This window comes from Panthera onca, chromosome C1, assembly GCF_046562875.1.
Source record: "Panthera onca isolate mPanOnc1 chromosome C1, mPanOnc1 haplotype 2, whole genome shotgun sequence".
NCBI classification, from domain to species: domain Eukaryota; kingdom Metazoa; phylum Chordata; class Mammalia; order Carnivora; family Felidae; genus Panthera; species Panthera onca.
Window position 1 is genome coordinate 171,017,298 of NC_138346.1, and position 13,389 is coordinate 171,030,686.

A 13,389-nucleotide genomic window follows, 5' to 3' on the forward strand; every position below is an offset into this window, starting at 1 on the left:
CTAAAACAACAGGGGTGCCTGGGTGGCTCAGTTGGTTAAGCGTCCAACTCTTGATTTCACCTCAGGTCATGATCTCATGGTTCATGGGATTAAGCCCGGCTGACAGCACAGGGCCTGCTTGAGATCCTCTCTTTCCTTTTCTCTCTACCCTTCCCCCATTGTGTGCGTACTCCCTCTCTCTCTCTCAAAATAAATAAACATTAAAAATAAAATAAACAACAACAACAACAAAAAAGCTCACAGATACAGACAACAACAGATTGGTAGTTGCAAGAGGCAGGGGTGAGAGATAGAAATGGGTGAATTGTTTTTGTGTTGTTTTAGTTTATTATTTTTTAAATGTTATTTATTTTTGAGAGAGAGAGAGAGAAAAAAAAAAACAGAATGTGAGTGGGGGAGAAGCAGAAAGAGAAGGAGACACAGAATCCGAAGCAGTCTCCAGGCTCTGAGCTGTCTGCACAGCACAGAGACAGACGCAGGGTTCAAACCCACAACCACAAGACCATGACCTGAGCCAAAGTTGGATGCTTAACCACCTGAACCACCAAGGTACCCCTGTTTTGTTGAGTTTAAATAAATTGAATAAATATTCTGATCTGTAGTCAGACACATTATCCATTGCACTACAGGCCCCCTTTAAATTTAATCTTAGAACAAACAAACAAACAAAAAATTAGGCCTCTAAAGGTACAGGGAAGTCAATGGGATGCAGAAGCACAGTGTACATTAAATAACTTAGCTGGGTTCTACACCAAAATTAATGCAAAGTAGAAACTCTAAACTATCATTTAGCACTTCATGATACCCTGATCTGAAAGACTGTCTTCCAAAAGAATCTATGCATTACTCAGAAAAGCTCCAGAGTGGCAATAAATATTCACCTATGAACCTAACTCCACGGGACATACCTCTAAAGACTAAAAGGGGGAACATATGACTTACAGGAACTCGTCTATTACCTGCTAAAATTTTAATATATCCTGAATCTATAACAGCAAGTCAAAAAAACAACATTCAAATGCAAGACTGAGCTCTCAAAAGTTAGGTTGAAACTCTTGAATGCCTGTGCCCACATAAGAAATCAGCTTGTCAAAGTTACCTCTGGAGAATAAGAAAGGAATGAGGTGGGAGTAAAGTGTATCTTCCCTTTCTGAAAGTGGTAAGAACTGAGTAAGACAGAATTGATGTTCCATTTTTACTTCTGCATAAGAAAGGGGGGGTGGTTTTGGAAATTTGTTTAGATATTTTCCAATTACAGTTCTATACCTTTAAAAAAGCAGTCTCATTTCCGAATTCTTTGTGAGATTTAATTATTGACACCAAGCAGAAGAGAAATTTAAAAAATAAAACGGTCTCATTTGAAAAGTAATTTGACCATATAAGTAGTCAAAATTAGGGGGACCTGGGTGGTTGAGTCACTGGAGCATGTAACTCCTGATTTCAGGGTTGTGAGTTTGAGACCCACATTGCGTGTAGAGATTACTTAAAAAAATTTCTAATTTAAAAAAAAAGTCAGGGGCACTTGGATGGCTCAGTTGGTTAAGTGGCTGATTTTGGCTCAGGTCATGATCTTACAGTTCATAGGTTGGAGCCCCACATCGGGCTCTGTGCTAACAGCTCAGAGCCTGCAGCCTGCTTCAGATTCTGTGTCTCCCTCTCTCTCTGCCTTTTTCCCACTCACACCCTCTCTCAAAAATAAACATTAAAACAATTAAAAATAAATTTAAAATAAGTCATAAAATTATATATATACATATATATTTTAAATGTTTATTTATTTTTGACAGAGAGAAAGAGACCATGAGCGGGGGAGGGGCAGAGAGAGAGGCAGACACAGAATCGGAAGCAAGCTCCAGGCTCTGAGCTGTCAGCACAGAGCCCGATGTGGGGCTTGAACTCACAGACTGCGAGATCATGACCTGAGCTGAAGTCGGATGCTCAACTGACTGAGCCACCCAGGTGCCCCTATAAAATTATATTTTTAAGCCTTCCAGTACTTCCGTCTGCAACCATCCTTCCTGAAGAAACAAACCCATTGCCTGTTTAATACTATGCATTTTCCCAGGAGCTTGGTTACATTGCTCATGCCAGGACACAGGACCTGTCAGTACCTTTCTGCCGAACACTGATCCAGTTCTGCTCAATGAAAAGCCATCAGATTTCTCCAAGTGGTTGAGCTTATCTGAGTCTTTCTTTTTTTCTTTTTTTTTTTTTTAATTTTTAATTTTATTTTAAGCAGTCTCCATACCCAATATGGAGCTCGAACTCAAAACCCTGAGACCAAGAATCACATGCCCCACTGACTGAGCCAGCCAGGAACCTCTGAGTCTTTTCCTTTACACTCAGAAAGGAGCTTTGCTGAAGCACAGAGACCAATTTTTTGCAATATGAAGTTTCTGTCTAAAACTATAGGCAGAGGGACACCTGCCTGGCTCAGTTGGTGGAGCACGTGACTCTTGATCTCATGGTTTTGAGTTCAAGCCCCACACTGGGTGCAAAGATTACTTGGAAATAAAATCTTAAAAATAAATAAATAAAATTAAATGTAAAGGTCAATAAAAAGGGTCAAAGTCACAGGTTGCTGAATGGAGAAGTGATATCATTCTAAGACACTTCATATGTCAATACAAAATCATTCTTGGACTAAAGGTTTAATAAAAACACGAAGGCCAATAAACCCACCCTATCTCTCATCCCTGTTATGCTTGGCCAACACCTCCAACTCCTTCCTTCCTTGCTGCTCTGGTTTCTCCTTCCATTCTCATACACCCCACCGATACCCCTTCCCCTCTCCCCGCCCCCAGGCCAAACTACCCATCACACTCCACGGAATCTCCTTGAATTGTCAAGAAACTACTCCACACTCTGACCTCTTCACCAAACATTCTCTCAACAGCTTCTGGTTCTCTGCCACAGATACCATGTTCAAGTGAATGATACTCACTCTCTCACCTTGGGAAGTTGGAAGGTGGGGGGCAGGGAGCAAGATTTTTCTAAACTGCTTTCCACCAACCACTAAGCCATTACTCTCCTACCCTTGTTTCAAAAGTGACACCTCTACTTTTAATGTACACATTACTACCACCTTATCACTCTTTTAAAATAATCTTTACCTAAATGACAAAAAATATAAAAAATAAAAAATCTCTTTGGATTCCTATCTACAGGATACAAATAGCACTTGCATTTGTATTTTGCTTTCATTCCTGGCACCTGTCTCTGTGGATTAACCACCAAAGGTTAATCTCTCTAGGTGTGCAATGTCTTTCTCTCCTTCTCCTCTCTCCAGGGACTGTGTTTAATAACTTCCTTTCCAGCATCCACATATTTCTTTGCTGGATCTTTCCCAGAAAGACACACACACAATACATATATCAACATATATGTAATTATGTATGCATAACCCCTTCTTCTTTACCTCAATCCAAAAATACCCTCTAGCTATCTAGATAACATGCATTCTGTCTCTTTTCATGACCTGGATTCTGAAAACACTAGTCTCACTGGACTTACTATGCCCAATTTCGGACCTGTTCAATTCTCAACCTACTACTCTCTGATTTCTATTTTACTTAAATTGTTTTATGCTTACCTAGTGCATCCGTGTGGCCAAACCGCAAGTAAACTTTTCCGTTTTATCTGCCCTGACCTCTCTGTAGGCCATAATGAAGGTCTGTGAAAACCTTTGGTAAAATGTTCTCTTGTCCGGTTTCTACGACAACCTCTAGGTTTAATTTCCTCTGACATTTTGTTCATTCCATTTCACTATTTTCTGCCTCCATTCTTACTTGTGATATTGCTGCTCTGCAAGACTCTAATTTTGGTCCCATGCTCTTCTTAGTATTTGAGCTTACCCTGGATGACTATTCAAATCTAGCAGTTTCACCTACACTTGATCTTGCTCCCAATTATTAACATCAGGATAGATACCAACATGAATCCCCAGAATCACACACCTAATTGATTCCACTTCGCTTTGTTGTCCTATGGATACTGGAACCTTTGTCTTGTCCCACACTCAATTCGTTTTCCCTTACAACCTGTTCATGCTCCTATAAACTTTTTTTTTTTTAATTAAAGTATAACATACAATGTTATATCGGTTTCAGGTGTGTAACACAGTGATTCAGTGGTTCTATACATTGCGAAACGCTCACCGTAAGTGTAGCTACCACCTGTCATCATAAAAATTATATTAACTACATTCCTTATGCTATACTTGTCTCTGTGACTTTAGTTTATAACTGGAAGTCTGTGACTCTTAATCCCCTTCACCTATTTCATCCATCCACCTCCCCTCCCCTCCGCTCCAGTTTGTTCTCGGTGTTTAGGAGACAGTTTCTGTTTGTTCGTTTGTTTTGTCTTTTTAGATTCCACATATAAGTGAAATCGTATGGCACTTGTCTTTCACTGTTCGACCTCCCTCATTTAGCATGACACCCTCTAAGTCCATCCATATTGTTGAAAACGGCAGCACTTAATCCTTTCTTATACACCACATTTTCTCTATCCATTCATCTATCATTGGACACTGAGTTTGCTTCCTCTGCTCCTACAGTCTTGTTAAAGAATTAATGGCACTGCAATGCATTTATTGTCCGAATCCAGAGACACAAGTCACCCTCAACTATGTCCTCTCACCCTGACACACGTTATTAGTCACCAATTCCAACAAATTCTCTCTTAAATCCACTCCCTCCTTAATTTGTCTGTATGTCTTGCTTATGTTGTGAAACTCCTAATCTCTTAGTAATTGTCTACTACGGGGCATTTTTTTATAAGAGCAAAAAAACCAGACTACTTTATAATGTGAAAACAAAGATAAATGGTATCATACCATGCATCAGTGGTATATCTAGAAGACAGTGTTCCTGTGTATGCCGAGGTCTTGGAAACAACTCGAGTCCTGGGGAGTTGATATAAAGGCAAATCTTCTTGCTCCCTTCTTTGAGCCACAGCAGGAAGTTCAACAAGCAAGCCAGGACCTTGGGCATCATCTGGAATCATCATACCTACACAGCAAACCCAGATGATAGTGAACACAAGATGCTTTCATTTAGCCTTCATTCATTCAACAGATAGGTCTTTTCTAGGTAGAAAACTTATTAAGTAAAATGTTTAATATGTCAGATGGTGAAAAATGAAGGAAGGAAGGAGGACAGGGACTCCTCAGTGAAAGAGAGTTGCATTTCACACATGGCCTTACTGAAAAGAGGACATTTTAGCAATATAAATATTTTATCAAAAGAATCCCCTTAATGATGGTATTCTAATCTCACTACACATTTTCCCTTATCAACCTCAGCTGTCCCAACTGCAGGCACTCCTGCATTTCACTTATTAAAAAATAAATAAATAAATAAATAAATAAATAAATAAATAAATAAGGGGTGCCTGGATGGCTCAGTCGGTTGAGGATCTGACTTCAGCTTAGGTCATGATCTCACATTTTGTGAGTTCAAGTCCCATGCTGGACTTGAACAGCTCAGAGTCTTGAGCATGCTTCGGATTCTGTGTCTCCTTCTCCCTCTGCCCCTCGCCATACACACACACACACACACACACACACACTCTCTCTCTCAAAAGTAAACAACCATTAAAGAAATATTATATTGCATATTTGAAAGTTACTTAAGAGAATAGATCTTAGAAGTCCTCATCACGCACACAAAATAACTTCACAGAATGACAAATAACCAAATAAAAAATCTTACATCAAAAAATGTTTTAATTTTAATTCCAGTGTAGTTAACACACATTGTTATATTGGTTCAGGTATACAATACAGTGATTCAACAACTCCATACATCACCCGGTACTCATCAGGTTAAGAAAACAGATTTTTAAAGGGGCTTTGTTTACAAATTTCATAATTCTTTTACATTTGTTACCTATTTAATTCTCGTGTCAAACTATGAGTTAGAAAAGACACTAACAACTGTTATTTTATAGATGGAGAAATTCAAGTTAAGGAATTTTGCCAAATGGAATGTGCAAGTTTACCTGACATGCCATCTGTGTTACTTCCACATTTCCTGAAAAAAAGAATAACTGGGGCAGAGTTGTGCATAGAGTCCTATGACTCATAGGACCCTTACTGGCATAGGTCTATTAATCACTCTTAGGATACACCCGATTCTCAGCCAATCCTTCTCGAGCATATTACAAATATGATGAATTGTGATCAAATGTCTTCCTTAAATCCACACATTTATAGTATGTTTTGGAGCTCTGCCTAATCAGAAAATCACAAATTATTTCTAAAAGATATAGGTATTATCCTAAAACTTTTCCTATAAGCATTACCTCAACTCTTTCCATTTCTTCATAATGAACAAATTTTCTAGTAAACTCACTACTACTGCTTTTTATCTTGTCTAGAAACTTTGGAACTGGGGTCTAATCAGTTGGTAATGCAACAGAATCCGAAGACGGAGTGAATTTAACTTTAATGCTCAGGTTGTGTTAAAGAAGTCTCAGGGTCTGTCCCCCATCCCTATGCACCCTTCACTCCTATTCTCTGGGGCCTCCATTCCTGCAAAGCACTCTAATCCATCTCGATGCCAGAGAGTTCTAGCTTGGCCTGTCTGCCTCTTCCCCACTGAGGAGGGACCAGGGGTGGGACTAGATTCTGGCCGGAATGGCCAGAAACCAGTGTTAAGAAGAGGGAACTGGCTTTATTTGCAGAGCTGGTTCTCATCCACCCACACTGGTAAAAGCAGACTGTTAAATTATGGCATTGGGTTTCATAGGTTGCTGCAGTTTGTTTAAAACTTTTCATTACCTGTTCCACAGAAAGGCTGCCGTGCCCTTTGCCCCACTCCTCCTCCATGGACCCTGGGTGCTGGTGCTCAGGCACGCATTTCTCATCTGTCACAGTGCGTGACACACTCACACTTTACAGAGCTGTTCGCCAAGTGCACTGCAGTTCCCAGAGCCCATAAAACAAATCAAGTCCTCGAGGACCTATGCAGTTGTTAGGGAAGGGCCATAATAGGAGCACAAAGGTTAGAAAAACAAAGAAGCTAAAAAAAATTTTCCTGGACAAATGGAGGTTAATGTTTATAGGAGAGGAATGGGGGAGACTTTCAAAAGGTTTATACTTGGTAAGGAGCAAGAACAGAATGGTCAACAAAATAAAGGCAACGAGAATCCAAGTAGAGAGGAGGGTGGGTTATTGTATAACTTGGCCACTGCCAGAGGGAGGGAGGGCTGGGGGTTGCAATGCTGTTGAATAGCCACACATGAGCAGCATTTCACTCTCTCATTCAACAAATATTTCTTGAGCACCTATTACGGTAACAAAAATCAGATACAAGCCTTGCCCTCCAGAAGCTTAATTTATAGGAAGAGGTAGGCATGCAAATGAGTATGTGTGCCTGACCCTTGAGTGCAATGACAGAGCATCATCCAGGGTTCCCTGGGGACACCATCCAGACAGGGGCAGTCAAAGATTAGGAATTAGAACTACCTTCTGTCAGAAACCTTTTGAAATGCTGTAATACTAAATGTGTTATTGATTTGGAATTTATCTTGTAAGCTTTACCTTACTAATTATGCTCATTATAGGTTTATTTTCACAGCCCATGAAGAGTAAAGGCTCTTAGAAGCTACATAATGTTGGACTAAATATAGGGTCAAGAATAGCTCTTCACATATAAGGTTCTCAAAAATAATTTTTTTTTTGATGTTTATTTTTGAGAGAGAGAGAGAGACAAAGCGTGAGCAGTGGAGGGGCAGAAAGGAGACAGAATCTGAAGCAGACTCCAGGCTCTATGCTGTCAGCACAGAGCCCAATGTGGGGCTCAAACTCACAGACTGTGAGATCATGACCTGAGCCGAAGTCGGACGCTTAACTGACTGTGCCACCCAGGCGCCCCTCTCAAAAATAATTTTTAAATTTATTGCTCAGAAAAAGAAATTTAATTGTTCAGAGATAAACCTAAAACTGTCTGATACTAATAAAGAGGTCAAAGAGTTACAGATTTGAAAGAGGGCTTAGCGAATACTTAGCCCAGGGGAGTTTACTTAGGAGAAGCTGGCGGGATTGCCTGGTGACAGAGCAGGGTACCTGCTTTGTACAGAGGGACGTGGGACTAAAAGCGTCAGCCCTTTGCTGGAAAGGATCTCAAGAGCAAAATCAAACTCTGACTAGAATAAATTCAATATGTATGCTGCTGAAACCTGTATCGACTCTGTATTAATAATTTCTCAGCCTACCCACAGTTAGCATTAATCCAAATAGTCATGCCTGCCACATGGCATTCTAGAGGCTTTCAAAATTTTTTCCTAAAAGCATGTGGTTATGAATGTATTTCCAGTGAGGATAGATCTAAGATATACAAGTTTAACTTCATTCCCAAAGCTATAATCTCTAAAAAAATAAATTTCCAGATCCTTGTAAAGTATCAGACTGAGGCAGAGTAGAGGGCATAATGGGGGGACCTCTCTAAAAGATACATCCAAGTCAGAGAACTTGTCAATGTGACCTTATTCGGAAAAGAGGTCTTTGCAGATACATTTAAGTATCATGAGATTAGACCATCCTGGATTACCCAAGTGGGCCCTAAATCCAATGACAGATGTCCCTATAGGAGACAAAGAATAGAAGACACAGGTCAAGAGAAGAGAGCCGTGTGAAGACAGAGGCACACATAACAGTGATGCAGCCACAAGCCAAAGAAGGCTGGAGCCACCAGAAGCCGGAAGAGGAAAAGAACAGATAATTCCCTAGGGCCTTCAGAGGGAGCACAGCACCTTGACTTAGGGCTTTGGGCCTTGAGAACAGTGAGAGAATTAATATCTGTTGTTTTAAGCCACCAAGTTTGCGACAATTTGCTACAGCAGCCCTGGAAAACTTCGAGAGCCAGTAGAAGTCAGAAGTAATTTTGGAGCCATTTAGATAATACACAGAGCAGAGCTCAAGAGGAACTACCTTCTCTGTCTTCTTCCCAACTCTGCTGCTCTTCCCCACAAACACCCACCCCATATAGCCAGTTTATCCTTTCAATCCTGACAGTGTAGAGCAGTGAGTGATTCTCAACTCTGCCCCCCCCCTCCCACCCAGGGGACATCTGGCAGTGTCTGAAGACATGTGATTTTGATCAGGCCTGGCAATGTGAGTACCACTGGCATCAGAGTTAGAAGGCAGGGAAGCTATTAACATTCTACCAAGCACAGGTCAGCTCTCCACCATAAAGAATCATCTGGTCCAAAATAGTAATGACATTGCTATAAAGTATCAATGGCAATCAAACAGATATGGCCTATTAATTCAATTATTCATTCATTTGTGCAGTAAATCTTCTCTAAGTACTTAAAGGACTATGGAAATGTGATAAAAAAATTTAAAACAGTTTAATGGAACACTTTTGGGGGGAAAAGTCCCATTTTTATCCTAGTCATAATCGGTTATACGTCATGAAAAACTGGGTAAACTCATCAAATCTTAGATATTCAAAATTAACTACCCATGCTCTGTTTTGACTCCGAACTGACAACTATTTATCATCTCAGAGAGGACTTGAATCTTCACTGCTAATGACTCCATTCTCTGGATTTTACTCAACAGAATGCTGAATTCATAAAAACCATTACATGGCTTTCTATAATGCACTCCATCCCCTCCAATGTATTACCATACAACATGAGAATTGTCCAGAGAAAGACTTTTCCTATAAGCAGAGTCATAACACATGAAGGACAGCATAAATCCTGAACAATGGCTCTATAAATCCCAGTGCTGTGAAAGAACTTAACGGTCTCACCTAGGGATCTCAATAGTATAACAGCCTCTGATATTTCAGTGTTGGATGAAGAAAAATTATTTTTCACAGTCGAGTTTTCAAAATTATGTAAGAGTCAATATTGGGGGTAGGCAAGGAGAGGCACTATACTTTTAGGATTCTTTAATGGAAACTAAGTTATTAATGCACCAAAATTGACCATAATATATGGCTATAAAAATGTTTCATAAATGTTTAAAATATGACTCTCTTTATTAATATTTAACAACCTCATTCAATGAGCTAACAGTATCACTTAATAGCATCAGAGGTTTTAATATATATTAGTAGAGACTTATTTCAAACTTAGCACGTAAGGTACTAGTTTTAGTTTTAATCCACACTGCTTATAAAAAGCAAAATCAGGCATTGAAAATATAGCCCTTTCGGAAAAGAGAATCTTAAGTTCTATGTTGAAATATGAGCCAGGTTTATTCTTCCAGATATTCTGAAGCAGATTAATAAACATTTAAATTTGCATCATTATGAATGAAAATAGGACAGTAAGACTTATCGTCTATAAAAACAAAGCTGAAAGATTGCAAAATAATGTAATGTGTGTTTATGAGAAACAAAAACCACAAACCTAAATCCAGACTGCTTTGTGTTAATGAATTAAGATTTTCCAGATCATCAAATCTGCCTTGTTGACTGCTTCCTTCAGATGAGGGCATGGAGGGTAGGGAACCGATGCCAAAATTTTCTTTCATCTTGAGAGGAAGAAAGACAGAAATGTATTAGTACTTCGTGATAAAATGAGGTACAGCATAATGTTGTTCAAACCAGATAATGATTGCGGAAAACTGGCCCTGCAAACAGGCCTCCTCAAGTAGTGGTTTATGCAATGGTAAGCAGTAATGAATGCTGGTAACTTAATCTCCGCAAGAGTACTAATAGTTTTTTAGTACTATTAGGCTAATAGTTTTTTCTTTTTTTTTTTTTTTTTTACACTGGATTTTTTCACAAAAAAATTGTTTTATAAACATTAATGAGTGGATTTAAGTAAACAATCACAAAGGTATAAGAATAAAGATCTATCCAGTCAAGCAAGGTCAATGGCTGACACACACTAACTCATAGAGTATGTTGGAGCACAACCTCAATAGCTTCACTGACAATCCCAAACCAACTGGTGGATTTTCACAGCTCTGAGCTCTTGCTTTACCCTCCCTAACACCTTTATCTGCCTGGCAAACATCAGCTACCCAAACCTAAAACCTACAGATAAGCACATTTTTGCATTTTCCAGTTGTCTTCCTTTGATACATGTCTTCTCTGGTTTCCCAAAGTTACAACCTTCCAGAACATATGATTTTCGCTGAAATATTTTATCATATTTTAAAAACTTTTATAAGCATAAAATTAAATGACAATGTTAGGGCCACCATAGGGATATACTGCAATTCATTTAAGACAAGTAACACCTATGTCATTCTCTGTTGGAAATTTAGCTTGTTCAAAACTGAAACATGAATGACATCTTTTACAGGGTCCCCATTTTTTTTCATTATGTTATATTGGTCAGACCTCAATGGTATGAGAAGGATCTCTCATAAACTGGTGAACCAAATACTGCTAGCTTTTTCCATACAGATTATGAATAAAGCTAAGTATAGAACTGTATCAGATATTTAATGGAGATATTCAACTCAAATATTAAATTGGGGTGAGAAAGGAGATACAACTATCTAGTTGCCTAGAATAAAATAAGAATTTCTTAGAGAAGGGAATAAGGAGGAAATAGTAAGCACTGAATATTTATATTTGATAGCAATTTGGGACTTATTTTAAAAAGTTTATGGCAACTATATGAGGAATAAGAGAATTGATATCTGAATCTGAATTTCAATGTAAGAGGGTTAGATCTTTAGGAAAAAAAAGTTTTATGAAAAAAAATTTTTTTAATGTGTATTTTTGAGACAGACAGAGCATGAGTGGGGGAGGGGTAGAGAGAGAGAGAGGGAGATACAGAATCCGAAGGAGCCTCCAGGGTCTGAGCTGTCAGCACAGAGTGCGACACAGGGCTCGAACTCACGGACTGTGAGATCATGACCTGAGGTGAAGTCAGACGCTTGACTGACTGAGCCATGCAGGTGCCCCGGAAAAAAAAGTTTTTCTAAATAGAGAAGAAAATAAAAAAACATACAATTCGTCTTAGGTAATTAATCCTCAGGCAAGAGTCAGATATTTTATTTTTATTTATTTATTTTTTAATGTTTTTTATTTGAGAGAGAGACAGAGTGTGAGCAGGGGAGGGGCAGAGAGAGAGGGAGAAACAGAATCTGAAACAGGCACCAGGCTCTAAGCTGTCAGCACAGAGCCTGACACAGGGCTCGATCCCACAGATCACAAGATCATGATCTGAGCCAAAGCTGGACACTTAACTGAAAGAGCCACCCAGGTGCCCCAAGAATCAGATCTTCTAAAAAGGGGCAAAAAATGTGGACATTTCTTCAGCGGGTGGCCAATGAACACATGAAAAGTTGCTCAACTTTTCTTAATAATTAGAAAAATGCAAATCAAAACCACAATAAGGGATGCCTGAGTGGCACAGTCAGCTAAGCGTCCAACTTTGGCTCAGGTCATGATCTCACGGTTCGTGAGTTTGAACCCTGCATTGGGCTCTGTGCTGACAGCTCAGAGCCTGGAGCCTACTTAATATTCTGTCTCCGTCTCTCTCCCTGCCCCTCCCCTGCTTGTGCACTATCTCTCTCACTCAAATATAAATAAACATTAAAAAAATTAAAAAAAAAACACAATAAGATACTACTTGGGACCTATTTAAAAAAACAAAAACAGGGGCGCCTGGGTGGCTCAGTCGGTTAAGCGGCCCACTTTGGCTCAGGTCATGATCTCGCGGTCCATGAGTTCGAGCCCCGCGTCAGGCTCTGTGCTGACAGCTCAGAGCCTGGAGCCTGTTCAGATTCTGTATCTCCCTCTCTCTGACCCTCCCCTGTTCATGCTCTGTCTCTCCCTGTCTCAAAAATAAATAAAACGTTAAACAAACAAACAAACAAACAGAAAACAGGTATTGGCAGGCACGTGGAAAAACTGGAAAATTTGTGCACTGTTGGTGGGAACGTAAAATGATACAGCTACTGTGGAAAACAGGATGGTGGCAACTCAAAAAATTAAACATAGAATTACCATATGAATTGCCATATGCAATGTTGCATCTGGGGAAATACCCAAAAAAATTTAAAACAGTTATTTGAATAGATACTGTATACCAGTGTTTGCAGCAGTATTATTCGTAATAGCCTTAGGTAGAAACCCAGATGTTAATCAAGGGATGAAGGAGTAAACAAATTGTGGTATATACATACAATGGAATGTTATTCAGCCTTACAAAGGGAGAAAATTCCAACACATATGATGTGGATGAAACTGGAAGGCATTATGCTAAATAAGCCCCACACAAGAGGACAAATACTGTATGATTCCACTTATATGAGATACTGAGTCAAATTCTTAGAGAAAGAAAGTAGAACTATAGTTTGTTGCCAGGGGATGAGAGAAGGGAAGAATGGACAGTCACTGTTTAATGGGTACAGACTTTTAATCTGGGAAGATGAAAAAGTTCTGGAGATGGATGGTGATAATG

General features: G+C 39.3%; 1 protein-coding gene across 3 annotated transcripts in view; it reads right to left on the bottom strand.

Moving 5' to 3' along the window:
* Positions 1 to 13,389, bottom strand: part of PATJ (PATJ crumbs cell polarity complex component) — a 361,686-nt gene that overhangs the window by 234,595 nt on the left and 113,702 nt on the right. For all 3 annotated transcript variants that reach the window (XM_078451845.2, XM_078451844.2, XM_078451846.2), the window contains exons 21-22: positions 10,372 to 10,495; positions 4,838 to 5,012 (exon numbers count right to left, since the gene is read on the bottom strand). In XM_078451845.2, the coding sequence (XP_078307971.2) occupies positions 4,838 to 5,012; positions 10,372 to 10,495 (299 nt within the window). The remainder of the gene's footprint in view (positions 1 to 4,837; positions 5,013 to 10,371; positions 10,496 to 13,389) is intronic.